This window comes from Pyrus communis, chromosome 13, assembly GCF_041283825.1.
Source record: "Pyrus communis isolate YQ-2024b chromosome 13, ASM4128382v1, whole genome shotgun sequence".
NCBI classification, from domain to species: domain Eukaryota; kingdom Viridiplantae; phylum Streptophyta; class Magnoliopsida; order Rosales; family Rosaceae; genus Pyrus; species Pyrus communis.
This window is the reverse complement of record NC_142577.1, coordinates 18,507,342-18,535,033: the sequence shown is the minus strand read 5'-3', so window position 1 is coordinate 18,535,033 and position 27,692 is coordinate 18,507,342. Positions and strand designations below refer to the sequence as shown.

General features: G+C 36.0%; 3 protein-coding genes and 2 long non-coding RNA genes across 6 annotated transcripts; all 5 read right to left on the bottom strand.

Annotated features, from left to right (window-relative positions):
- Nucleotides 1-112: 112 nt before the first annotated feature.
- On the bottom strand, nt 113-5,661 carry LOC137736899 (disease resistance protein Roq1). The gene is made up of 6 exons (XM_088682411.1): nt 4,827-5,661; nt 3,268-4,366; nt 2,820-3,098; nt 2,122-2,703; nt 1,988-2,036; nt 113-947 (listed from the first exon to the last, which is right to left on the bottom strand). The coding sequence occupies exons 1-6, from the start codon at nt 5,324-5,326 to the stop codon at nt 358-360; spliced, it is 3,099 nt and encodes a 1,032-aa protein (XP_088538537.1). The 5' UTR covers nt 5,327-5,661; the 3' UTR covers nt 113-357.
- LOC148691892 (uncharacterized) lies at nt 1,199-1,981 on the bottom strand. Its single transcript, XR_015954702.1, has 2 exons — nt 1,382-1,981; nt 1,199-1,335 (listed from the first exon to the last, which is right to left on the bottom strand). It is a non-coding gene; the product is annotated as an uncharacterized LOC148691892 (long non-coding RNA).
- A 1,150-nt stretch (nt 5,662-6,811) lies between the features above and the next one.
- LOC137736900 (homocysteine S-methyltransferase 3) lies at nt 6,812-11,027 on the bottom strand. The gene is made up of 7 exons (XM_068476215.2): nt 10,598-11,027; nt 9,148-9,204; nt 8,836-9,026; nt 8,515-8,644; nt 8,111-8,314; nt 7,947-8,018; nt 6,812-7,197 (listed from the first exon to the last, which is right to left on the bottom strand). Exons 1-7 carry the CDS (start codon nt 10,772-10,774, stop codon nt 7,027-7,029), a joined length of 1,002 nt encoding a protein of 333 aa, XP_068332316.2. The 5' UTR covers nt 10,775-11,027; the 3' UTR covers nt 6,812-7,026.
- Nucleotides 11,028-17,920: 6,893 nt separating this feature from the next.
- On the bottom strand, nt 17,921-19,538 carry LOC148691891 (uncharacterized). The gene is made up of 3 exons (XR_015955291.1): nt 19,106-19,538; nt 18,892-18,999; nt 17,921-18,574 (listed from the first exon to the last, which is right to left on the bottom strand). It is a non-coding gene; the product is annotated as an uncharacterized LOC148691891 (long non-coding RNA).
- Nucleotides 19,539-20,774: 1,236 nt separating this feature from the next.
- Nucleotides 20,775-27,250, bottom strand: LOC137737089 (serine/threonine-protein kinase 52). Of its 2 annotated transcripts, XR_011068816.2 has the most exons (7): nt 25,824-27,212; nt 24,533-24,654; nt 24,081-24,289; nt 23,817-23,991; nt 21,813-21,947; nt 21,322-21,612; nt 20,775-21,213 (listed from the first exon to the last, which is right to left on the bottom strand). XR_011068816.2 is itself a non-coding variant. In XM_068476453.2 (6 exons), exons 1-6 carry the CDS (start codon nt 26,194-26,196, stop codon nt 21,406-21,408), a joined length of 1,221 nt encoding a protein of 406 aa, XP_068332554.2. In that variant the 5' UTR covers nt 26,197-27,250; the 3' UTR covers nt 21,226-21,405. The 2 variants fall into 2 exon arrangements, 1 of the variants encoding a protein (XP_068332554.2); XM_068476453.2 differs by lacking the exon at nt 20,775-21,213 and having other exon boundaries at nt 21,226-21,612; nt 25,824-27,250.
- Nucleotides 27,251-27,692: the final 442 nt, after the last annotated feature.

The following is a 27,692-nucleotide window of genomic DNA, read 5'->3' as shown; positions in this document are numbered from 1 at the left end:
TTTTTTTTTTTTAATAGGGTAAATATTATAATATTTTTAATGCATAAAAAATTATTTTTTTGCCATGTGGCACAAATTTGGCAGCCATTTCAACTCTTAATGAACCAATAGATGGAAAATGTAACGGATGTATTATATTGAAATAAAATAGTTCGTGAGGTATGAAAGTGAAATGCTTTGAAGATGTTGTATGATGTTGCAATAGATCTCAAACTTAAGATGGTAAAATATAATTTACCCTATATTTAGCTTTAATTGTTGCAATAGCTTTAATTGTTGATACATATCCAACAAGGCCTTCATTCTGAGAGGGACAAACTACCACAGAAAGGTTGTCATTGTCGAAGTGGATGGTCACTACTCATGCTTCTTTTTTCGAGGATGCATTGGTTCCTCAAATTTCTTCCTTTTCTGCGGACATACTTTCTCGTGATGGACATTGATATCATCCTGTTTCATGAGAACTATGGCTTCTTGATGATGTCCGACATTAATATTATCGATTTTCATAAAAAGTGAGGTTTTCTGTTCTCGCTGATAATTGTCGCCAACAGCCATGCCGTAGTCGAAATCATCCTGGTCGCATACTATGACTAAGCTAGCATTACAGATTCTCAACCAAACTGGTTGTGTGCCTCGCTTGAAGTAAAATCGAACTCTACACGTATGAGGGCGAAACCGAGCCTGGGTTTCCAAGATCCGTGCCTCAATCCCAGTACGTAGTGGAATATGCTTGATCCACAGATGAGTAGACGTTGTCTCTCTCGAACAAGAAGAAAACTCATAATTACGATTTAAGCACGCGTTACTGACAGATATAGTAACTCCAAAACGCCAAGCAATAGATTCATGTGGTGTTAATTCAAAAACAGCACAGAGCGCCAATCCCGCCTTCTCCAATTGGACGGTTGCAGGAATTTCAAAAGAAAATTCACATATACTCCCAGGTAGGGCTGGAAAAAAATCCCAAAAATCCCAAACCAAACCGAAAAAATCCCGATCCCAAATCAAAAAAATCCCAAACCAAAATTCCCGAAAATTTCGGTATGTCATCCCGAACCAAACCGAAATTTTCGGTATGGGATTCGGGATTACATCTCCATTTTTTCGGTATTCCCATACCGAATAGAAATAAATATTATATATATATATATATATATATTATTTTTTAATTATAAGAGAATTATTTTTTAATTAATGGTATTGGTAGCCACTAGTGTGATTAATCTTTGTCTCAACTAAATAACTAATGTTTGTTTGTTCAATTTGTTTGTTTCTATATTCCAGTTGTCTCAACTAATGTGATTAATCTTTGGATATTAGTTTCCTGCATACCTAGCCACTAGTGTGATTAATCTTTGGATATTAGTTTCCTGCATACCTAGCCACTAGTGTGATTAATATGTGGATATTAGTTTCCTGCATACCTAGGCAAATCAAGGAAACAAAGGAGCAAAGACCATTATGCATGCATGAACATATCAGTATACATATATTGTATATATATACACGGACAAGGTGGGTACATGGCATGCAATTAGTTGAGCTCAAATTTTTTTCTTTTGTTTTCGAGTACACAATATAGTTGTTCTTTCAGACATGGGCGCCGCCAAAATTTTCATTTAATTACAACTATGTGGAGGAGGAATCAAAGTTGGAATGTGGGGTGAGATGGCATTAGCCCAAAAACTTTGTGCACAAATGGGTAGTGGGTAGATTGAAACTTAATTTTAGCCCAAAAACATAATATGTCAAATTTTAGCCCAAAAACATAATATGTCAAATTTTAGTCCAAAAGCCCAAAAACATTTCGGGATTCCCGATTTGTCCCGAAATCCCGAAATTATTTCGGGATTCCCGAAAATTGGGATTCCCGAAAATTTGGTTTGGGATTGGTATTGAATTTGGGATTCCCAAAAATTTCGGTTTGGGAATCGGGACAAAGGTTTCGGTATGGGATCCCATACCGAACCACCCCTACTCCCAGGGTATGCACAGTCCTCACCATAAGATGCACAGTCCTCACCATAAGATGCCTGTACCACAGTAGTACCAATGTTACCTATGTTAATTAATATCTAATCCCCTGATTACCACAGAGAGAGAGAGAGAGAGAGAGACCTGATTCAAAGTTTGTATCTTATAAATAGGAAATTTCCAAAATCCTTCAAATGATTCACCATCATTCGCAATCAGCCAACGTATGTGTGGTGGAAGCTCTGGAATTTCTTGAAGCTTCTTGCAACAGCGCAGTTCAAGAACCTTGAGGTTTCGCAGCTCATAAATGCTGGATGGCAGAGTTGTAAGATACTCGCAGTTTGATAAATACAACTCTTCAACCCCAATGAGATACCCAATTGATGAGTGTAATTCTTTTATGGCAGTGCCTTCTAGATTCATATATCTTAAGGTTTCCATCATTCCCACAATCACTGGAAAATGCTCAAGCCTGAAGCAATTGCCAAGGTCAATAACTTCTAGAGATTTCAAGCTCATTCTTCTTGGAAATATCACGAGGTTAGAGCAGCTCCTAAGTCTCAACGCAACAAGTTTATCAAGGAATCCAACGGAAGGATGAACCTCAACTAAACTTGTGCAGTACTCCAGATTCAGAGCAACTAAGTTTGGGATTCCGGTTAAGTCAGGGATTTTCTCTAAGAATTCACAACGTTGAAAATTCATGTGTTTCAAATTTGGGAAGGCCTGCACAATGAGAAAAAGAAGGGTTAGATAAAAGGAAGGATATAATCAAATAAACCTTTATAGAAATCTTCAGCCTAAACGTTTGAGAAAAATAGGGGATGAATACTTCAAAGTACCTTGAATCCCTCCCATAGTCGGGTTATGCAGCTTCGGGGCGTATCGAGCTTATAGAGTTTCTTTGGATGAAAATTTGATGGCAAAGATCGTAACGAACATTTAGGCCAATCAAGCCACCTCAACTCATTGGAGAGATAATCAAAGTCGCCAGAAAAGAGGGCATCGCAGTTCAGAAAGAATTTCAGATTTTTCATCTTTGAGAAGCTTTTAGCATTCAAGCAGATCTGATTATATGGTTCAGGCACCTTTACCATAATTCCTTTGACTGTATTTGTTCCCTGTTGCACGAAAAAAAATGTGTTAAGAAACCTGGTTATACTTTATCCAGTAAAATGTACGTTTTTTTCAAAATATATATATTTTGCTTAAGATTATAACAGGAAAGTAATAATCGGTATGGGCCTTGCTTGTAGAATTGAATATCACAACATATAAATTTATACTTACAGTATTTTCAGTTAGCACACGATAAACATCCTCGTGGAACCACAATCTGCTACGCTTTCCAGGTTCATTTGGCGATTCTTGGCGAACTATTTCTTTACCCATTTCTTCTAGCAAGTCATGCATCAGAATCCGAGTTCCATCTATAGTTATGAGAGCCTTTTCTACAAGTAGTTGAATGCCAATCGTAGGGTTGAGGTCACAACATTGTAAAATTTCTGTTACGTAGGCTACATCATACCCTTTAAAGAAACATGCAATATCAAGGAAAACTTCTTTCACAAGAACTTCCAATCCAGAATAACTTATTTTAAGTACTTCATGTATCTGTTTGTTAGAAGCTCTTTTGTAACTATCTATTGTCCCTAGCCATTGATCTGCACTTCTGCCACACAAATGAGAACCCAAAACTATCAGAGCCAATGGGAGGCCTTGAACATAGTGTACTGCACATCTAGCGAGTTCCACATAACCATTTGGGGGTTGACTTGTTTTGAATGCATTCCAACTGAACAACTCAAGAGCTTTTTGATCATCTAATACCTTGACCTCGTATACAAAATGAACTTGATGAGCAGTCAGCAAATGTTTATCTCTTGTTGTTATGATAATTCTACTGCCCGATCCAAACCAATCAGACCCTCGAGCTAATTTGTTTAACTGTTCCAATTGGTCCACATCATCCAGAATTAAGAGAACCTTTTTATTGCCCAGCCTCTTCTTTATCAGCTCAACTCCTCTATCAACACTAGAGACCTTCAACCCTTTGCCCCTTAGAATTTCAGCTAGAAGAGTCTCTTGCAATTGGACTACGTCTCCACATGTCATTGAATTTTCTCTAACATTTGCCAAAAAACAACCACCATCAAACTTCGAGGCAATTGAATTATAAACAGCTTTCGCAATTGTTGTCTTGCCTATTCCACCAGTCCCCCATATCCCTACCATTCTAACACCTTCTCCCCCAACATCTAAGAACTTTTCCACTTCTTGTATGCAAGACTCTAGTCCAACTGGATATGTAGCAACATCCAAACATGTCTGGTGTAACACTTCACCAGAAATCTCCTCAACGATCATATGGATAAATTGAGATTCATGCCTGCCAATTTGAAAAAATAAAATAAAATAAAATATTTCATATATCAACGCTACACATTGAAAAACACACTTTACCCCAAAATTAGTTGACCACTTGACGCAGTCTCATTGTGTTAGTAAGCCTCAACCTTCGTTTTTTGTCTCCTTTTTACCTCACTGGTGATGTTACTACCTTCCTTTTAAATGTCCCTAAATTTGTCCTCCAAAAAATTGTGTTCGAAATTTTTTCCATAAAACAATATCCCATTTTATGTTTGGGCGACGATTTTCGCACACCCCATAATGAAATTGGTTTATGAGTGGTGAATATATTCGAAAGTTTTTTCATTTTTTAACAAACAAAAGGAAATTCTTTAGTAAAACAAATAATAAAACGGTAAACCGAAAGGGAAAACTGAAATATCCAAAAATATACAAAAAGGCCAGTAATCAGGCACTGGAGTGGTTAGTAATAAACGTACCCATCCAAGAAAGGCCACCCAGACAAGTTTGCTGCTTCTGAAAGAGCTTCCCTCCATCTGTGCACCTTCTCAATATCATCCTTGAATTTACGTTCATGTTGAGCAAGTGCCTCACCATAAGATCCTCGTTGGTTTCGTACATCCGACGGATCCACCTTGTAAAAAATTGGCCTAACCATTTGTTGTTTTGATTTTTTACACTCAAGGATCTTCTCGAGTTCATCCAAGCACCACTTGGACTCGGCATAATTTTCAGAGAATACGACTATAGAAATCCTTGAATCTTCAATTGCTCTGAGAAGAGATGCTGATATGTTTTCTCCTCTTCCGATCCCATCATCTATGAAGGTACTGATTCCCTTCTGACGCAAAGCGCTGTTCAAATGACCTGTAAAATTATTGCGCGTGTCCTCACCTCTGAAACTCAGAAACACATCATAAGTGTATGGATTTGAGATAGAAAAAGAGGAAGAAGCTGCTTGATTGGCCAGACAAGCCATCTTGTTTGTCTGCAGGGCCAGATAACTAAGCGGCCAGAGAGTTGGGGATTGTACTCATTTCTGAAACTGTTCGTGTTGAGAAAAACTTTATTGGGGTTGACCCCGATAGTGCATCTCTCGCAAAAACACGAGACTCGGTATTTTGGTCTCACCAGATCTTACTGGTCCCACATGGTGTGAGAGCCTCCCTGCTCGGGCAGTGCTGTGGAAGTTTATCTCCTTGTAGGAAGCAGCTTCCTGCTGCCTGCAAATACAAATGTGAAGTCAAACGTGAGGACCCTTAAGGTTTGCTATTTCTTTGTTCCTGACGCGTTTTTCACACAAAGAGACAACAAGAAGTGGTCTTTCGCTCTTATCCAATTGACTTAATTTATACCGTCTCGCATGCGTGCGTGTGTGTCGAACGGTTCCCGGTCTTATATTTTGAACACAAACTTGACTATTACACAACAATGGCCCAAACCAACATAACTATTACACAAAGCAAAAGGGTAAAATCTTTTATTACCAACATAACTATTACACAACAATGGCCCAAACCAATTACACAAAGCAAACGTAACAACAAACGTTCGAGCAGGAGATTAGGCCCAAAAACAGAAGCAAACCAAAAAAACCCTAGCCTTCTACTATTACAGCAGCTGCAACACCTCACGAACCGCACGAACCATCGACCCAACGGACGCCAGAAATCGAACCAAACAACGCCTCAAAGATGGATGGAAGGAAGACTCCATCATCCAGCAAAGAATCCCTCTCCGATCGCATCCACCAAGTAGAAGAAATCAAAGAAACCAGTGAGATATCCACAATCAACACTGCCAACAAAGATAGGCCGAGAGAAGGTGGTAGTGCGAACACCCAAGCCAGTGTGAACACCAAAACTCTACACACCTTCCCGATGGACCCCAAAAAATCGCGGTCAAAAGTGATTGCATACCGAATGGCAGAAAATGGATGAGGGATGTGAAGATGGAGGGAGAACATGGGATAGAGAAAAGAAAAGAGTTGATCTGAAGAAGATAGTTGAGCAGGATCAACGGCGTGTGGGGTGGAAAGACCATGCAGGTCGGAAAGGAGAGCGGGGGAAAGACAGTAATAGAAAGAAAGGAAGGAAAAAAACAAAAAGAAGTGACTGCCACCGACCCTGGCCAGAGCAAGGCCGCCGGCTGAACTGAAAGCCGGAAGAAGGAAGGGACAGCCTCACACAAGCGGTGGGAAAAGGTCTCACTGAAAGAGGACTCTCACCAACACGGAAGAGACACTTACGATTTGCATTGGATCCATGATAGAGAAACTTAGTTGTAATATGTGCATATTACATTTCTGTATCTCTTATTACGATCTCTTGTATCATTCTTTTTAAGATTTCCTTGTTCCTTAGACTAAAACAGTTACTAACCACAGCCGACGCCGGTATAAAATAATTTCCGGAACATGTAAGAATGCGACAGAGTACGTACCCAAAACCTCAGAGAGAGAGAGTGCCACAAAATTCTACCCTTGAAATTAATAAACACTGTTATTTTGGAAAAACCTCACCATAACAAGCACTGTTATTGACTTATTCTGGAACAGACTCGCCATGGTGATATTTTTACTACTTCCTCGGAGTTGTAAAAGAAGCAAAGAAAAATGATACAAAGGTTTTTATTCTTAGCGCGGATTAGAAATATTTACACCAGTTTCTGAGAACTCGGTTAAGCATCATCGTTAACGATGGAAGAAGACTTGTTGGAGAGAGCTTTAGATATGGCTCTGATGGTATTTGGAGTAGTCCTGCAGCAGCCTCCAAATAGAGAAGCCCCAGCCTCACACCACTTGTCTATGGCTATGTCTGCAAACTCTTCATCAACCACACCAGTCGATTTCTGCAATCGAAAAGTTCCATTCAAAATCTTTCAACAACACTTTAGACATCAACATTGTCATATCACATCCATGGATTAATTTAGCATCAAGATTTCATAACTTTTAACAAACGTTTGCTCCGAGGATGTTTTTAGGTGCCAGTAGATGTTGTAAAAGGTAGGGTACGTAATGTTCTATTGTCCGACGTGTTCATGTTCCTAGATTGTAACTTGGGCCACGTCTTCAAGCATCAAATTCAGTTTGACAACGTAAGTATTTTCCACATAACACAACTCTAGATTGATGCTTATTGCCTAATTTATGACATATGCATGCTAATTAATTTAATAGAAATTATACCATTAATTTGAAAGAAAAGAAAAACATATTTTATTTGGGAGGGATAACGAGTAAGGATCAACAGTTTAAGATCTAAGGTTTCATATTTTGAAAATCATGTGTTTCTCTTTAATAATGTTCTATTGTCAAACTTATGTTGTCAGACAAGTGATTATGTTGGAAGATTATAATTTGGACTATGCGTTCAAGCAAGAATTAATGTGACTCATGTTGCAGATAATTCACGATCTAGCAACATAAGTATTTTTTGTGAATAGTAAACTCATATGGTGGTATTGATGCCTACGTGACATATATATGGTCATCTACTTGATGCAATACCATTTGAAAGCAAAGCAAACAAATTTTATTTTAGGAGGGTTAGTGTTGGAAAATGGAAAGTAACAACATATATAGAAGGGAAACTCACCACCCATTGCTTGGTCTGACCATCATAAGCCTCACCACTGTTAGGGTATATCACTATTGGTTTGCTTGTAACCTGCCAGGTAGATAGGTAAGGAACATTATATAAGATGGTTTTATGGGCTAATTAAGTATCTTAAATTACTCATAACTTGGTTGAAGATTTACATTCCGAATAGATGAAACCAGTCCGTAGATAAATCTAGGAGGTGTGCAGTTGATTCCAACAGCAACAACGTTCTTGCATGAATCTGCAATGGAGGCACATTCTAACATGGAATCCCCGCTGACCACATTGATTCCATCCTTCGAAGCGAAGGAAAACCAGGCTGGAATTTCTATTCCTTCTTCATCAAGAAGCTCAGCATATGCCTGCATCACATTTAAGCAAAGAATATTTAGCCAAAATCCAGACTGGAACTGCTGATACCAACAAATCCACATACATATTTTGGACAAATTGCAAATGAGAGTGCAATGGGGCATGATGCCTAAAGAATATGAATTGATTTAATGAATTGTAACTAAATAAAAGTAATTTGTCCGATTGCCTCAAGGGAAATATCAGCTACCTTTGCTTCTATCTTATTTGGAATCGTCTCAAATGCGATCAGATCAGCACCAGAATTGGCCAGAATCTGTACCCTTTCCCTGTGGAAATCCTTCAATGTTTCTACAGTTATCGCATCTCCATAGTTCCCACTGCGAAGGAAAACAGAATAATCAAGCCAAAGAAAATGAACTAAAATCAAGATCAGTAATGCTCATATAAACAATGTACATGAAGAAACTGCAGGCAGAGTTCTAATTATTTACCATTGATCAGAAAGTTATCACTAGTCACCTTAGTAATATATTTGTGTCAATGAGTGGAAAATGAGTTCACTAGTTACCTATATTCGGAACCATCAGCCAAGTAAGCGCCATAGCTGCCGATAGATGCTGCAACCAGAACTGGACGTCTTGATTGAAACTTATCATAGTAAATTTCACGCGCCTCAATTGCAATTTCAACACTTTTCCTGAGCAAATCTTTGGCTTCTTCCTTAGAGAAACCTTTGGCCTCAAAACCCTGAATGGTGGCCTGTATCAAACATAAATTATAACTCCTCAAACTTTAATTAATTTAAAAAAAACTAAAATAAAAAAACACAACTTATATGCGTTGAGATCATGTGGTGGGAAGGATGAACAAAATTAAATACCTGATAAGATGCGGTTAGTATGATGTTTGCACCGGCATCAAGGTAGTCCAAGTGTACCTATATTTTTTTTTGCCAACCAAGTTAAAAGAGGAAAACAAACAATTGAGGTTATGTTTTAATTTTTCTTCTTTGTTGTATTTAGCAAGTGTGTAAGTTTAAAACACGACGTGGTGATGATATGAAACTGTGTCCAAAGTATGACACGATTCCTCAAACTTACGCAATTACATGATGAGGGATATAGAAACAGAAGAGTGTTGAACTTATTAAGGGTAAGTTTTAGTCCACGAGAAGTATGATAACAAAACCATGATACTAGAACACGAGAATAAGTTTTGTTGCATAATCAATAAACTAAGGGGTAATGACGCAAACTCAAGTTTTGGTCTAAAAACTAAAAATTAAGGTATAATACCAGAATAAGAACCTAATTAATTAAAGTATGAAGAGCTTTTCTGAAAATTCCCATACCAGAATAAGAACCTAATTAATTAAAGTATGACGATCTGTTTTAAAAATTCTCACTTAGGTGGCGTTAAACGGTTTATCATTGTTCCGATTAACTTCTAAGCATTAAAAAAATAAAAAATAACGTCTAAAATTCCTTAGATGTTCATCTAATTCGCCCTGGTACCCACCTAGCCCGTCTAATCAACTGCCCATGTCTCTACTGTTATTTAGACGGAAAGTTGATAGGTTTCCTTATGCACCAATGTTTTTTTTATTCATTGTTGTGCAGGAGTCCTGAAATCATGGCGTGAGTTCATCAGAAGATGAGCTGAAATGTTTTGTGGTTCGCCACGTTGCTGTCAGAAGCTGATGTGGTTCACTTACTAAATCTCTATTTTATTATTTTTAAGCATCAAGAAATTACTTGAACTTATCTTAAAAAATGTCATTTTGCATTCAGAAGACCAAAAAGGGCTTGATATATCAAACAGACATCACCAACAATACACATTCCACTTCATTTATGCTCCCAAAAATATGTACACATAAAAAATAAGCAAAGACAAAGAATTTGCATATATAAAATGAAATGAAAAATAATGAAAAGGGTTTAAAAACTTTAAGTTTTAATGATAATAATAAAATAAAGGGTAAAATAAATAGTACCAGGTTTAACTTTTTAGTGTAAAAATATGATTTTTCGTTAAAGTGAACAGTATCTTGGGTTTTTCGTTAAAACTCCCTAAAATGAATTTGATCATTTTCTTCTCATTTCTTTCAATTTTTTCTTTTATGTGTTAATTAAACTATGAAAAAAAAATTTCGCACTTATATTTTCGCATGAACTACAATTTACATGTTTAGTTTAAATTAAATAAATCAAAGAAAATCGTCAAAACAAAACAAAAAAGGAAATCGAAAGTCTTTAAAGCAAAATATAAAAGAAAAAGATAACAATCAAGCGTAACCGATCGAATAACAGATGAAGTACCGTACGTACCCTTCTAACAAGGTGAGGGGAAGTGATAAGGCATTTGGCGCTCCAAAGAGGGTCGTTGAGGTCAGCTCCATGCCGTTCAAGCTCTGTAGCAAAACCGCCGTCAAGGACAGCATAGCCACCACACTTTTCCAGGAAACCAGACAGGAACGACGACGTTTCCTCGCTTCCTAAATCCATAGTGCTATAGGTGTGCTGTAGTTGTAGGGGTAGCAGGAGGTCTCTGTGTATTTTCTGTTTTTGTAACTGAAGCGGCGTCTTGAATAATGGATGTGGCCACCTTCCTCAAGTTGAAGCATTTTGTAGAGGGAAGACAATGATGTGGATTTACAATTATACCCCCTTCACGTTGCTTAAAAACATTTTTTGTGTATAAATTTTTTTCCGTATTCGTTCTAATCTCTACATTGTTTTATTTTATTGGGTATATGACCTTACAACCGTGACTCTCTGGTATTCCAATAATAAAGGAACAAGGATAGCGTGATAGAAACTAAAGGCTAGAGTAGAAAATGGAGAATATGGGATGTGAGTGGATTGCCTTAATTAAAACAATAAGATTTACAAAATAAGAATGAGATCATGTATAATTATCAAATTGGTAACAAAATACCAATGAAAAAAATAGTTTTTTTTTTTTTTTTTGTTAAACTGTTCCAACTGCGTATTTGAGCCAAAATTGACTACGAAGGATTTAAGTTGCATTTTGATGGCAATATATGTTTTGTTAGACTTATTTTCCAAAGTCGGATTTGAGCCAAACCAATTTTCAATGATTTAATTCGCATTCTAATAGCAATATGTTATTTTAAATCTACGTTGAGGGACTAACAAGGTGTAATCAACAAAGGCATAAATTCACGCTTTACATGAATCAAGCAAAGAACATTTTGTAATATATGATTTTTTTTTTTATATAACGATATATTTACACTAAAAAATAATTAAATCCAGACATAGTCTAATTAACACATTAATTAATCAACTCTAACGTACGTTGTGATATTTTTCTTTTTTGGTAAACCATACATTGTGATATTTCCCCAAAATAAGGAATAGGCACTATATGGCCAAACGTATGGGGGTCACTAAAGGACAACCCAAAAACTAAACAAGCAAACATTTGTTCTTATCACCAACTCATCAAAGTCACATTTCGTGTTGAAATTTCATATGAATAAAGCACGCACTAACACCACGTATGTGGTTCCTGTCTGAAATTTATACCAAACAAATATCTAATGTGCAAGTAATTGTGTTTCATTGGAGCGCATGAAAGTTGTGATCCAAAATGGGGTCTTGTATGAATGTGATTGAACTGAACAAGTTTTCTAGGCTCTAGGCCATTCGATACTTGACATTTCTCAAATATTTCTTCTCCTTTGATAATCATTTCAACTTTTACCTTTTAATTTTAATTTTCTAGTTTTGGTTTTTATTTAGACAAAAAACCAAAACTTATTCGTTTAGCAAGTTGTCATTATCACAGTGGTGGAAATGTATTGAGTCCTTATTAACGGCATAGATTCGAACCCCGTCGGTAACTAATCTAACATTTAATCTAACAAAATCTATCGTTTGACAAAAAAAAAACAACAAAAAAACTTATTTGTCCACTATTTTCCGTTTAAACTTGTTTGATAACGTTTACATTCTTTTGAAGAAGAAAAAAATTAGAATCAAGATGCATGTCGGTTTGATAACCACGGGTTTTGGTCTTTGGTATATGGTTTGTGATTTTTTAGATTTTAGTTTTCACTTTTATGGTATGAAAGAACAATGGGTAAAAACAAAATCTGAAAACAAATTCAAATACCTTTTGATTTTGGTTTTAGTTTTTAGCTATTTTTATATATTTTTTCTACATCTCTCCACAATGATTTCTCCAATCTTCTTTATTTAAACTCATGTAACATATTTATACATCCAACTTAGTCTTTGCACCCATTTGATTTTTAACTAAACTATTAATATCTCTTTAAACCCAATTTAATACCTAAAATACCCCCATAAACCCAATTCAATATATGGATTTATTTTTACACCTATTTGATTTTTAACTCTATCTTTACGCCGTCTAGAAATGGACACTGAGAATTAGGATGTGAATTCAGTCATGGCTGACAACAAGACTGACATTTCTATAGATGTTGACAATATTTTGAAATCTTCTCCAGGCATGATTCTTAGACGAATCCTGCATAGACATCAAACTCTTATAATTGACCCCTTCAATGGCTTCCGCAAAAGCATTCTTCTTAACATCATTATATATTTCCTCTCCTTGCTTGATTTATAGGTGAATATAGGTTATGCATTGTGTCTTGAAAGCGAATCATCTGATTAGGTTCCATGGTAATCTGAAGAGTATATGTTGAATCTAATATTATTCTCATAGGAAGCCCTTGCTCAATGTCTGATGGTACTCTCGGAAGGATTTGTTTACCTGTGCAATTTATAAAGGTAAGAAATGTTATATGTTTTTGGGCGGAGGCCTAATTGCCATGGTACCGAAGAACAAACTAGGTTATAAATTGCACGAGGAAAGAGGATAAAAGCTCTGGGGAGAAGTTGCGTAAGTATTTCAATCGTGTGCAGTTGTAAATTGAAATAAATCAATCTGCTTGTCTAAAAAAAACTTCAAAATCATACATTGGTTGGAGGATTCAAAACTTCATAATCACCATCCATAAAAAAAACTTGTTTTTCTCTATGAGAACTATTAGGGTTTTGGCCAGAATAAAGTAAGATAAACAAAGAATGATAGTAGGGTTTAAGTATAATGTTAGGGTTTATTGATAAATTTGAGTTTTATTATTAATTTTATTTTTTACTTAATAGTAATTATGCAATAAGGTAAAATAAACAATTAACATTTAAAATTTAAGTTGGGTGTAGAAATAGGTTACATAGGTTTAAATAAAATTTCTCCTCATTTTTTCATATCTTAAGCATAAAAATATAAAAACTAGAGAGTAAAAATCAACTGGCCATCAAAATAATCCTACTTTTATGAGTTTTTAAAATTTAACTCGACGAACACTAAACAACTTAATCCAGATCAAGCTCAAAACTGGGAATTAATTTATATCATCTTGCACATCATAATAAACGTGACATATATGGAAACGAGTATAGATGCAGCACAATTTTTTTTTTTTTTTTTTGGAGTTTTAACAAAAAGTTGCGGTATTGTTCACTTTTATGAAAAATTACATTTTTACACTAAAAAGTCAATTCTAGTACTATTTACTTTACCCTTTATTTTTTTCTTATCATTAAAACTCAAAGTTTTCAAGCCTTTTTTGTCACATCCCGGCCCAAGCCCCCATCACATCTCGGGCTCGACTCTGCCGTAGCACGATATTGTCCAATTTGGGCCCCGACCACGCCTTCACGGTTTTGTCTTTGGGAACTCACATGAGAACTTCCCAATGGGTCACCCATCATGAGATTGCTCTCACGCGAACTCGCTTAACTTCGGAGTTCTGATGGAACTCCAAGCCAGTGAGCTCCCAAAAAGCCTCATGCTAAAGAGAGATGAGAATATACATATAAGACTTACAGGGATCCACTCTCCTGGACGATGTGGGATCTTACAATCCACCCCCCTTAGAGGCCCGACATCCTCGTCGGCACACTTCCAGACAGGGATTGGCTCTGGTACCAAATTGATACATCCAAGCCCGGGCCCCCACCACATCCTGGCTCGACTCCGCCGTAGCATGATATTGTCCGCTTTGGGCTCCGACCACACCCTCACGGTTTTGTTTTTGAAAACTCACACGATAACTTCCTAGTGGGTCACCCATCACAGGATTGCTCTCGCGCGAACTCGCTTAACTTCGGAGTTCCGATGGAATCCGAAGCCAGTTAGCTCCCAAAAAGCCTCGTGCTAGAGAGAGATGGGAATATACATATAAGGCTTATAGGATCCACTCCCCTAAATAATGTGGGATCTTACACTTTTCATTAGTTTTTATTTTATTTTTTTGAAGGTGATGAAGCACAAAATTTAAACTGTGTATTATTGTAGTACTTTTTTGATATGTGATTTTGCACATCATTCCTTTAACTTGTACTGTGAGATTTTGCACATGGTCCCTTTAACTTGTACCAAATCACACAACTCTACCAATGTATAATGTTAGAAAAATTAAATTTATAAACAAAATTTTATAAAAAAAATAACATAAAAAATGATAATCAAATTATTATTTACTTATTAATAAATATACTCATTTTTATTGGTACGTACATAAAGTGATGTTATTGTCGAATTATTCAAATTAATAATACTGCCACTTCCTTGCTTCTTTCTTTTAAAAATTGATTATCCCTTTTTTCCATAATTGTTGTTGATATCCACAACGAGTAGCGGTCCACTAAATTCAAATGTCTAATCACCAGCTGAAAGTTGAATTTGGGATTTCGGACTCACTTGTTAATTAACATATTCCCTTAATATATTTTTGAAAAATATTAATAATGTTGTCACCTTAGGCTATAACCGAAGGCTAATCAGAAAGTTCGTTTTAGCCTTATGGCCCTTCAAGAAATTAATATTTTAATGAACAGTGCATGATCATATTCCTTACTATCTCCAACCAAGGGCCAAAGGGCCATAGAGCTCATTTTAGCTCTGTCACAAAAAACCGTCTCAAACCGAGGGCCAAAGGGCTATAGTATGGAATGTGAAGAATTGAAATAAAATGAGGTAAGATAATATGGAATAGTGAAAAATATGTGAGAAATGGTGTAGGAAAAAAAATAGAAATTAAAAAAAAAAAGGTTGCTAGGCATAAAAACAAAAAATGGGATGGGACCATAAAAAAAAAAAAAACTAAACCCTAAACCCCAAAGTGGGCTGGCAATGGAAAAGGAAAAAAAAAGGGTGGGCTAAGTAAAAGAACAAAAACAAAAAAAAAATTGAAATTGGGCTAGCCAGTGGGCTGGCTGGCTGGCTGGCTGAAAGTGGTCAGTCGGTTGGCCTTTTGACCTTTTCAGATTTCGTGGGGCCCACAAGCCCTCTGGCCTAACCTTCGGTTGGAGACAGTTTTCGGACGTTTTTCGGCCCTCTGACCTTCTAGACCCTTCGGTTGAATATGGCCTTATATTTTTGTTAATTAACTCACTCTCTTAAAGTGACCCTTATTAACTCTTCATAGATTATTTGTCACCTTATAATTTAATGTCAATTATAATAACAACATTATAAAACAGTGTGACAAAAACATGAAATGTCAGAAAGTTCATAGAGAGCCTTACTTTTAAGATAGTTCCCTTAGCATTTCTCTATTATTTTTGGTCAATTGTTCCCTCTATATTTTGCGCACAAACAAATTTGGGAACCAATTTTTCGAATTTTCTATAATAATTAAAAATAAAAGTTTCAAGAGGTCGGGTACAATATTATTTGCCCAATTTTTTTTTGTAGTCTCTGTGGTGAAAAGCCACTTTCAAAGTTATTCTTGTGGTGAAAAAGTTGTTAATTAAACCCTCATGGTGAACTCTGCTGGCAATTGAGGTCCAAACTCAAACTGTTAAACAAATGCGCGTGACTGTCACATGAAGGGTTAAATTTGTCATTTCAATCTAAATTATATCTTATGTCATGGACATCTAGTATGACTTAAGTATTGCTTGATATTCATGAAGTTATGGCATAAGCTTGTTCTTCTTCTGAGTTAAAAAGTTGACATCTAATTCCAGGACATGAAGACCTGGTTTGGTACTGAGGTGATTCTGAAAAAAGCTAGTATCAAAAAAAGCTGGGAGCTGTTTTTGTGTTTGGTAAACATTCAGCTTCAGCTTTTTTTCACAGTTTTGGGTGAAAAAAAGCCAAAAACAAGAAGCTGCAAAACCCAACTTTGAAAAATCGGCTTTTTTTCACATCTATTTTACATAAAAATTTACCAAACACTATAATACTGTTTTTTTTTTTTTTTTCAAAAGCACTTTTACAAAAAAGTTTACCAAACACTCTGCTGCTTTATTTCACAGCCGCTTATTCTCACAACAGAGCAAAATCAGCTTTTTTTCAAAGCACAGCAATACCAAACCAGCCCGAAGACAACTGAAACAAGTGAAAAAGGGAAATAAGCTGACATCAACCATTTTCCAAACGAAAGACCAACTTCATCATTTCTAATAACATAATATGTTTTCCACACTAACAACAAAAGCATATGTCCAAAAAAAAAAAAAAAAAAAAAAAAAAAAAAATGACAAAAGCATGTCTTCCAAAATATAATACAGTTCATCATTACAAAAAGTCACCGAAAAAAAGACTTCCACAAAATAGACAAATAATCTAGTTTCTCACAAAATAAAATCAACTTCCTCCTCTCCATTATATCTTTTGCAAGGTAGGGTGCTTTTTTATCTGTCGATGTTGCTTCTTGTTCATTGGGGCATTTCTAGAAGGTCGCCAAGGTTATCGGTAGAGTTAGATGATGTTGCAGAGGTCATGCCGTTGAAGGCAATCCAATCGGTGGAGTTGAACTTTCTGCAATTTCTACAGTTGTTTGCCTTCTACACTATTATATTTGTACAATAATGTAATTTAAATTGAAATGACGAATTTGACCCTTCATGTAATAGTCACGTGAGTTTGTTTTTGAAATATCAACAAAAGTTTGAGTTTAGACCTCAATTGCTAACATACCTCATCACGGAAGTTTAATTAACAACTTTTTCACCATGAGGATGACATTGAAAATAACATGTCTCCACAAGGACCATGAAAAAAATTTGGCAATATTATTTCCAATTTCTATGCATGCATACAGTCCATTTAACGTCCACATTCTTCATGGGTGAAAGTAATAGATAAGGTGAAGGTGGAGCGGTAGAGGCTGCATTATATGGAGAATGACAATGATTTAACTTGGCGCAAGTGGTGTCACCACTACTCCCAAAAGGTTACGGTGAATCCATATAATAATCGATTAGGCAAATTAAAGAACGTCATATCATATCAGATAGAGATTATCTTGTTATCAAGTTTTTGTGGCATTGCCGACATTATCAAGATAAAAGAGTATTTTATAAAATAAAATAAAAAATCATATAACGTCCGATCCGAAAGTAAAAGGTTTGGTTTGTTTCGGATTTACCAACTGTTCAATATTTGGGAACCAGTTCAACTCATGACGGAACCAGCTTTTACTAAACAGATCAATTTGTGTGGTGACCGAATTCAATGAATCGACGGGCCGCCTCAAGCTGTGCATTTGTGCCTTAGGCATTACAAGGACATTTGGTTCCAAGTCCCACTTCCACCAGTACCTACAGGAATCAAGAAAGCAATACTGCAGCCTGCAGGAGACAAGTGAAGTGGGGATCCTCCTCATGATCCATTACAAAACAAATTGTCATGGAGTGAGTCTAGGTTCATCATGCAAACAAAACATGTTCACATTATTCGTTTAATGAACAAAAGTTTGTTGATCAACAAATGGGATTTCCCTTTCCACAATTTTAGCCACAAAAATCACATATGACAATACCATTTCTATACAACACTACTGTAGTATTATTTAAACCTTTTAGGTAGATTGGCGCTAACCATACATTATCAAAGATATCAAACACGCATAAGTATCCAAGTTTCATTCTTTACTTCATAATACCACACAATATCTCCACTAAACATAATTCTAAATTTTCATTTTCTTTTCCTCAACTCTTCCACCTACTCACATATATATGAATCACATCAAGTTCCAAAAACCTGTAATCTCATGTTTTCGGTGGTGGTGGAAGTGATTGTTTCCGATTGTAATCTGATATGTTGATTAGAGCATCCAATTTCATGTGGAATTTGTGCTGGATTTGCGCTTACTTTTTGCGGTTTTATGGTAATTTGCTTGCCGTGTAGCTTGCCAATTTACTTTGTGTTTGAGAGGATAAATTTCTTCTGTGTTCCTAGATACTTTCTACTGTTGTGGCTTTGAAATCAAGAGTAGAGAATCCACCCTGCAATTTTTGAAAGTGTAGAGTAGGATAAGTTGCTAGCATGGAGACCCCACAACACAACCCACTCATAAATATTCTAAACTCTCATCCAAAATCGAAACTCTCTCCAATTTCACACGAAAATGTAAACTTGAACGACAATTACTACAATTTGAAGCAAAATTCAAGCTACCAATGCTCCAATTCAACAACTAGCAATAATACCAATATTCCCAACAGAGAAAAAAAAACACAAAAAAATGGAACCCCAAATAAAAAATACAACACTTTGCAGAGAAAAATAGCAGCTTTACCTCCCTCCAATAATAGTCACTTACATTTGTTGGGTGGCAGCGATGATTCCATAGAGAAAGCTGAGCTCCCATCCCACGCCTATGCACTTGGTTAGACTGTTACTCACGAAAGGAAGTTAAGTCTAACTGAACCTGCATAGGCCATCCAGTCAACACTCGGTTAATGTTAATTGTAAATCCCATTTTAGGAATCAAGTAAAAAAAAAAAACTCGTATTTGAATAGCCAAGCGTACTTACACATTATATTCCTCTCTTTGGTCCAATGCTTTGCAGACAATCCAACATTTCTTCTCTTGGTACATACATTTTTTGGACTGTTTATGTATCTACGCATTTAACGATATTTTGGTAGAATTGAGAAAGAAAAAAGATAGATACACATCTTTTGAGTGTGTATGCTGTATTCCTACATCGTCCTTCTGAACCTACTGACTAAAACAAAAGTAAAGCAACAAAAACACTGCCTCTTTCTCTTTCTCATAATGCAAAAGGTCTCAAAACGACATGTAGTGCACACAGCACACTCAGAAACAAAAGCATTGGTGTAAATTAACCATCTAACTGAAGAAACTAAAACAAAAGTAAAGCAAATTATATACCTCAAAATGTCATGCAACCAAGTTATTCCTCTAACTACCCAAAACTCTGAAAATTCCAACAAAAAAAAAAATGGTAAATCCCTTAGAGCCTGTTTGGTATTCTATTTGAATCCAACTTTTTAAACTCAAAAACAATTTTCAAGCTTTAGGCCTTAAAAACTTGTTTGGTAAGACTATTTTCAAAAACTGAACTCAAGACTAATTAAAAAATATAGTCTATTATCTAAAAACAGAAAAAGTAAGTTTTTAGAGTTTTTAAACTTAAACTCACTCCTTTCTTTTCTCTCCCTCCTCCTCTCTCACTCCAAATCTATGTCTCCTTTATTCTCTCTCTCACCCTTCTCTTTCTTTTTTTTTAACCTTTTTTGTCTCTCCTCCAATCCGCTCTCTTAATTCTCTCGGTTCTTTTTCTTGCTCCTCTTCCTTTTTATCTCCTCCAATCCTCTTACTTCTTTCTCTTTCCTCCAATTATCTCTTACTTTCTTTCCTCCTCTATCCTCTTTTTCTCTCAAACCCCCTCTTTTTGGATCTCTTTGTCCAGTTTAAGTTGTAAAATTTAGAATTTTTAAATTGCAAACCAAACAAGTTTTTCAGTCTTAAAGAAAATTATTTTCAAAAAAAATTCTGAAGAAATATTTTGAGAAATTATAAAAAAAAATTAAATAGGATACCAAACAAGCCCTTAGCAATTCAGAGTATTTAAAATTTGCAAAAAAAACTAGGACAATGGTTAAGAAATTCACAAAAAATTACTTGCATACGAACCATATCTATGTCTAGTAGGAAAAGGAGAAGAATTGATTGCCAGTGCCGGTGGCAAAGGAGGTATAGTGTTTAGGGATTGATTTTGAAGGAGGATTTGGGCGGGAAAGAGGAGGAGGGAGAAGTCGAGGTTTCTGAGAGAGGGAAGATGAGGAGGTTGAAATGAAAGCAGAATTGGGGAGTTTGTACTCGAAGTAGAGCCATCCATGATGGTCAACACGTGGACAATATGGGTAGTTTGGTAATTTAATTGTTCCAAGCAGAAAAAAGAACGGGATATGAAGAAGAAAATAAGGGCATTTTCATCAAAACACTAGATGAATAGTCTTTATTCGCGAGTCAAAGCGTGAAAATACTTATAATTGAGCTACAAACCACCTTACTTTAAAATTTGAAAACAAGACCAAAAGTCTTAATTGCATAAATAAAACGGTTAGTTTTCAAAATTCTCTACCTATCTTCCTTATCAATCAATTACGAAAGTATTTGACCAAAATAAAATCAACTAAGGAGTAAATCAACAAACAGAATGCACTTACTTGAGATTTTGAAGATTAATAGATTTATAAATCTATGAGGTTTGATGAAGTTTTCAATGATTCACATACATTATATGTAAGTTTTGAGTGAAATCTCGCAAGATCTCAATAGGAAAGGTGAAATTTATGAATAATTAAAATACATAACGAAATCTCTCAAATTTCCTCACTTTTTTAAGTTCCTTTAAAGCCAACCCGAAATACATTTTAATAAGCCGTTCAACTTGCTTTTGAGGAGCTCCATAATCCGTCCAGTCAATCCTGGTTAGTTCCTAAGCAACGATTACCTCGGCTTTTTTTTTTCTTGTACAGCACGCGTTCGATCCCAAGTTCGATCAATTTATTCTCAAATGCACGAACACCTTAAGCTCTCAACAGTAACCACCTTGGACCATTTGATATGGCACGTCCCAATATCAAAACAGAACCACATCACAAACACAAGCTGGAATAGAGATTGATGAAAAGTTCATAAACCTTGTTCATTCAATAAAGAAACAAGTTTGCAACGCTAATAGGAAAATCTGCAACTGCATATCCGAGAAAACATTACCATCCTTCTTTTTATCATCTTTATGGCAAGAAAACAGCCCAATCAATTTCCTTTGGTGGCTGGTACAAATAAGGGGTAATAAGCTCATGGCCCGCGAGTGGGAGCAAAACAGAAACAGCCTGGAGAACGGTCTTCAGGTATCATTCCGCCTCCTTTGCTTGTATCAATTACTTCCAACATTTTCACCACCTCACCCATTTCAGGACGTTTATCTGCATTTCCATCCCAGCACTTGCGCATGATGTTTGCCAAAGAACTTGGACAGCATTTGGGGATTTCTGGTCGTAGGTTCTGATAACAAAACCAAAAAATATGCACGATAAAACGCCCATAAAAAGTAGATGTCAAATCATCAACAGGACACAAAAATTAAAATCTTTACCAAGACAACCAAAGTTCATTCAGACTAAACCAACAAACAGAAAAGCAAACTCTATGTCCTTGTATTTACATGAGGTAAAAGAGATATATCTATTAGAGAACAAACTGACCTGCCGAACAACTGCAGATGATACATCAGCAAAGCTAAGATCTGGGTAGGGCATGTCGCAGCAATAAATTTCCCATAAGCATATGCCAAAGCTATAGACATCACATCTTCTATTATAAGGCTTACCATCCAGAACCTACATAAATATCTTGTCAGCTTAATGATTTACCACTGAAACCCCTACATGCTACCACATGAGCTACTATACTGAATTGCGTGTTCAGATATGCAATGAGCATGTAAAGCGAGGAAAGAATATTATAAGTTCATTTTTGTTCATTGACATTCATTTCAAGTCCAACATAAAAAAGGGAAAAAAATTATGTACATATTCTTAGCAACTAAGAGCACAAATGATAGTTTCACCTCATCAAGGAGGAACACAATGCAATTAAGCCCCATAAACTTTACGCTCGTTCTCACTATTCTAAAAATGTCTGCCTAGTGTTGGCTGGCCACCGTCCCTATTAATCCATAGGCGTTTGAAAATTAAGAAAAAGCACCTAGACCCTCCTAGCGCCCTCCTAGCCTACCTAAACCCGCATAGGCCGCGACTCTCACTTAGACAAAAAATAGTTAACTTTCATTTTGCATTTTATTTTTTCAATGAATTGTAAGAGACTTGCTGAACACTTAGATGAACACTCATTATATGCTTGTTCCCCATGTTTTCAATATGTTCTAATACTTTATAATCTATATGTCATTCTATTTCATAATTTATGTATCCCAAAACAAAATTTATGTATCCTAATACAACTATGTTTTTTTTTTTTAAGTAGAAGTAGACATTTATTTATATGTTATATGATAAATTTAATTAAAATTAAAAAAACTGCCTAGGCACTAGGTCATGTCCGCCGCCCGACTGACGCCTTTTAGAACCTTGCTTGTTTCAAATGATAACTTCTAATTCTACACTTAATAGTTAGACCATTTTTTACTAAACTCGCATTATACCCCTCAACTAGCACACATCCCATTTTCTTGATATCATAGTCATAATGCATTCTCTCTCTATCCAACTCTCTAACACCCTTCTTAAAAGGTTGGCCCTTCATGTGCCAAGTATTGGTCCAGGCAAGGAACTGGACTCCTCAATCTGTACCATCAGCAACAAAGACTTCAGTATGATCCACAATTATGATCCTATGATCCACAACTCTTCAATTAAACCCTCTCACCTTCCCTTTCTTTCTCTTTCGTCTAAAGCTTGTTTCAACATAATCAGTCAAGCTTATCTTTAATAACAAGAAAAGGTCATATGACTGGTTCTTAAATGCTTAGTGGTGCTGCTTGTGTGCTCAATAAAAGGTTATCAAACTCGACCTCAATGTATTACTTGTTGAGTCTTGCTGCCTGGGCATTGCAAGAATGCCAAGGAAGGTGATTGGGAAAGACTGATTTTGTAATCAAGTTTGGATGTTCAAAAAAACATCCTCATTTGAGTCTCCGTCTTCATCGCCTTCAATTGCAAATTTGGTGGGTTAAGAGTAAGGGGTCATAAGGTGTGATGGAGTAGGAGTGAGTACAAATAAGTGGTGATTACTCCGGGCAAAAGTAAAAGGAAGGTGGCCTTGTAATACTATCTTCAACGCTGTGAATACGAGCTACAACAAGCAATCCCCAACATTTCAATACGGATGTTAAGACCATGTCAGAGCTTTTCTCCATACCATTTTCTTGAGCCTGGTTACCTTTGCATTTGCCCACAACAGGCTTATGGCAGTTTGGTCGCTTTAGAAAATATGTGGGTAAGGTTTTGGCAGGTGGTTTAGGCTTTTCTCACATGAAGAGCGCATGCTTGCTCATGCATGAAGGCCGCATGTTATTTCCATCCATTTTTGAAGTGCATTTAAAAACGAAGCATAATTATCGGTGTTGTAGTGAGGTTAGTCGTATTTCTCTTTTCTTTTTGTTCTTATATTCCAAGTTCATAGAGCACAACAAAGAGTTAGCTTTTAAGAGTAAAAAAACATATGAAGATATTAACTAGAAGTAATACCTCTGGAGCCATGTATCCAAGGGTACCAGTTTCACCAGTCATGTCTCTTGGATTTTGAGCTTCAACACGAGCAACACCAAAATCAGCTATTTTAAGGTTTATGCGAGTATCAAGTAGCATATTCTCTGTTTTGACATCACGGTGTACGATCTTTTGAGAATGCAGATAGCTAAGACTGCAATGGGAATGGTTAAAAACCCAGATCAATAAGAATTTTACTAGAAAAGTATATAGCACAGAAATGTAGAGAACAATCGAACTCACCCTCTAGAGAGGTCCAAAGCAAGTTGGATCACAACCTTAAAGGCAAGTTTCTTTTGCCTGTTTCTTATCAAGAATTGCTTTAGTGTCCCACCAGCGAGATATTCCACAACAACACAACACGCTCTAGCAGGATGTGAATCTACACCATCACTTGAAGAGCCTTTTGTAGGAATTTTAAGATCTGAAGTTCCCATTGAAGCTCCAATGAACTGTGATAAAAGAAGGGAGGGAGGAGAGGGGAGTATCGTTAAAACCCAAAGGATTATGACAAACAAAGAACCACATTAAGGAACTAGGACACTACTATTTTACCGAATCATTTACTAAAATAACTATCAAGATCACCAGCACAAGATGAAAATAATCACTCCACAGCCGACAATTTCTTTAATATTAAAATGCAGATTTCAAAACTGGATACAAGATAAAAAGAAAGAAAGGCGGGTTTGTACTTTGGTAACATTAGGATGGTCAAGCTTGTGCCAGACAGCAACTTCTTTTTGAAATGATGCCCGCAGAGCAGCAGTTTCAGCACCTGTGGCATAGCCATCCTCCCCCCAGTCCAACAGCTTCACTATAATATATAGCATGTGGTTGCAATTAGAATTCGGTATGCATGCAAACAAAGAGGCAAATAATTTTGTTGCTCTTATTTGCCATCAGTTTACTGGTCCAAATTTAAATCGCATGTTCTTATAATGTCAAAATGCCAATATTCATTCATAATGCTAGGAGACCACCATGAAAAATGACTGAAACTCCACTGAATTCCAGATAAAGACAACACCAAACAAATCCCAATATCAATAGTTCATAGACACAATACTTTGCAGATTTTAGAACTATACAGAAAATTCTCATGCCAGAATAGAAAATCCCAAAAGTATGACATTTAGCTCTACACAAATTAAGCTCTTCCATCCTACCCGTTTTTAAATAACCAAAATAATATATCCATTATTAATTTACTGGCATCCACAAGTTTTCTTTTTCTTTTGAACTACTATATTCAAGGGCTTGTCTAACATTATACTAATTAACACATTCATTATAAACTATTACCAGTTGAGATCATTCAAATACGAAGTTGTACCCCTAAGTTTACATTGTCGGAATCATCCAAGATAACAGATACGAGGTTCAACACCTACTTATATGACTGATAAATATTTAGTGGAAACAGAGTGAAACAACACGATTTATGCACATATTCACATCTAGAAAGAAAATCCGATAAACATCAGTACAGAATTAACTATACATACAATGGTACTTTCAGTAACAGAAGCCAAAAACTGTAAATTCAATTCATAATATTTGAGAGTTGCTGCAGTCATATCAGAATTATGAATGGTCGTCAATCACAACCTTCTAGTACAGCACTACGTCAAGAACAGATAATGTGAATATCTACGAGATACCATGAATAATATATAACACTTATATATCACGCCTCAAATGTGAACATGGAACATGCAATCAGTTATGCCGAAAAACGAGATATATTCCAAATTAGTGCTTTAACATAACACACCATTATTCAAATGCTAATATTACATCATTATCGTTATATTCGAATCCAAAATGAAACTAGTGACGAGATCCCAAATTAACATCCAAGATACATAGAGAATATGCATTCAACAAGAAGTTGGCAACTCAATTGCAATGAAAATCAAAATACAATATCCTATGAGACCGAACAAATCAAAATTACAATGGAAATGGATAATTAGTGATAACCTGCAACATCTTGATCATCATAGGTGCCCCTGAATACGGTACCATAGGTCCCTCGAGCTACAATATATCTTATTTCCAATTTAGCTAAATCAATCTCCCATTCTTCCTTAGGCCTGGTACTCTCAATGTTTCTAGACCAAACCCGGCTCAAATGTTTCTCAAGCTGTATATCTAAGTTCTTCAAATCGATTTTATCTGCTCGGAAGATCATCTCTTTGCTACTAATACTTCCTGTACCATTAATTTTTGGTTCCACCTCGTTGAAACTCATACTCCCTGCACTCCTAAGTTTTGAATTCATATTACCTTTCTGGTGATCCACCATGTTTGGTACATCTGCAACTTCAACATTCTCACTTGTCCTTGAATCCATTACTAACAATCAATGCAGAACAACCAAAACACGGAACACCAACTGCCAAACGGTAATCGAAACAACCAAAAACAATAAAAAGAAAACAAGCAAATCCCGGAAACAAATCTGTGTTAAACTGCTGTCTTAGAGAGACATGATCAACAAAGCTTAAAATTTTTCGCCGTCATCTTGTTTGCCAGATTTGGATGAATCCCATCAATGACAAATGCTCAAAACAGATAAATTCAAAAAGCCTTCTCGGGTTAACAAATCGATTTCCCCGGCACAGATATCCTTAAATTCAACAAACGAAATAGAAATATCTGATCCAGTTGAAACTCAATCACAACAACCCAATTGCCTCCAATGTTGGTAACTATGCACCAATGAGAAAAATCAACACCAGCTCCCTTTCTTTTATATTCCACATAAATTAAAACAAACAAAACAATCTTCAAAATCCGAAGTACCTCGTCACCAAACACTCTTTTTTTTTTTTTCCAAAAAATTAATCAAACAAAAGAATGGCAATAAACTCTAAGAAAACGACTCAATTTCCACAGCTGGATAGAAAAAATTCAAACAAACAAAGTCTTCAGGTACAAATCAAACCCACGGACAAGCACCAGAAGAATTTCACGCATGCAAAAAGTCCCAATCGACCCCAAAAGATGAATAATTTATAGAGACAGATGAAAAGGTTGACCTTGAACACACTAGAGAATCGAAGAAAGACAAAGTCGTTCGTTGGAGAAAAAAAAAGTAAAAGGATCAGAAATTTAACAATACAGAAAGACAACGTTTTTGGAGTGTTTTGGGAGGTTTGGGGCTAATGGGTTGTTCTATTGTTTTTGTTTGGTTTTTCCTTTGCAGATGATATTTCGGAGAGGATTAACCAAAAACTAGAACAGGCAGCCACAGCCCAGAAGGCAGAAGCGAGTGGAGAGAATTTTAGAGAGAGAGAGAGAGAAAGGGGGAGAAGCGAGAGAGATGCGCGGGTTTGCCTAATCTACGGCTTTGGAGGAGGGAGGGACTGTTTCAAAATTTAAGGAAAAGAAAATGTAAGAGGTACATATACGGATACTGGAAAGGTGGCAACAACAAGATAACAAATCAAAACAGAAAAATTCCGACTTTTTCGGTCCAAATAAATCTTATGATTATCGTAACTTCTCTATTTAGTTTTTGAGATTTAAATTTGATAGGATTAATTCATAAGTTTGTTCACGTTAATAATTTTAATTATTTCGTGCAAAATGTTTGTTAAATAAAAATAAAATAAGTTACATATAATATTATTATTTTTACCATCTTATTATATCACATTTAAAATGTCATCATATGTGGCAACTTAGGTGTACAACGCAGTTGTAATTTTTTTTTTACCTTTTATGCTTAAATCTCAATAATTTTAATCCTTCCTTGTCATCGTGGTCGCAGACTCCACCCGATATGGTTTTTGGCGATCAAACATATGATAGCTGAAAGTCCAAGCCAAAAGCTTTTGCAATATG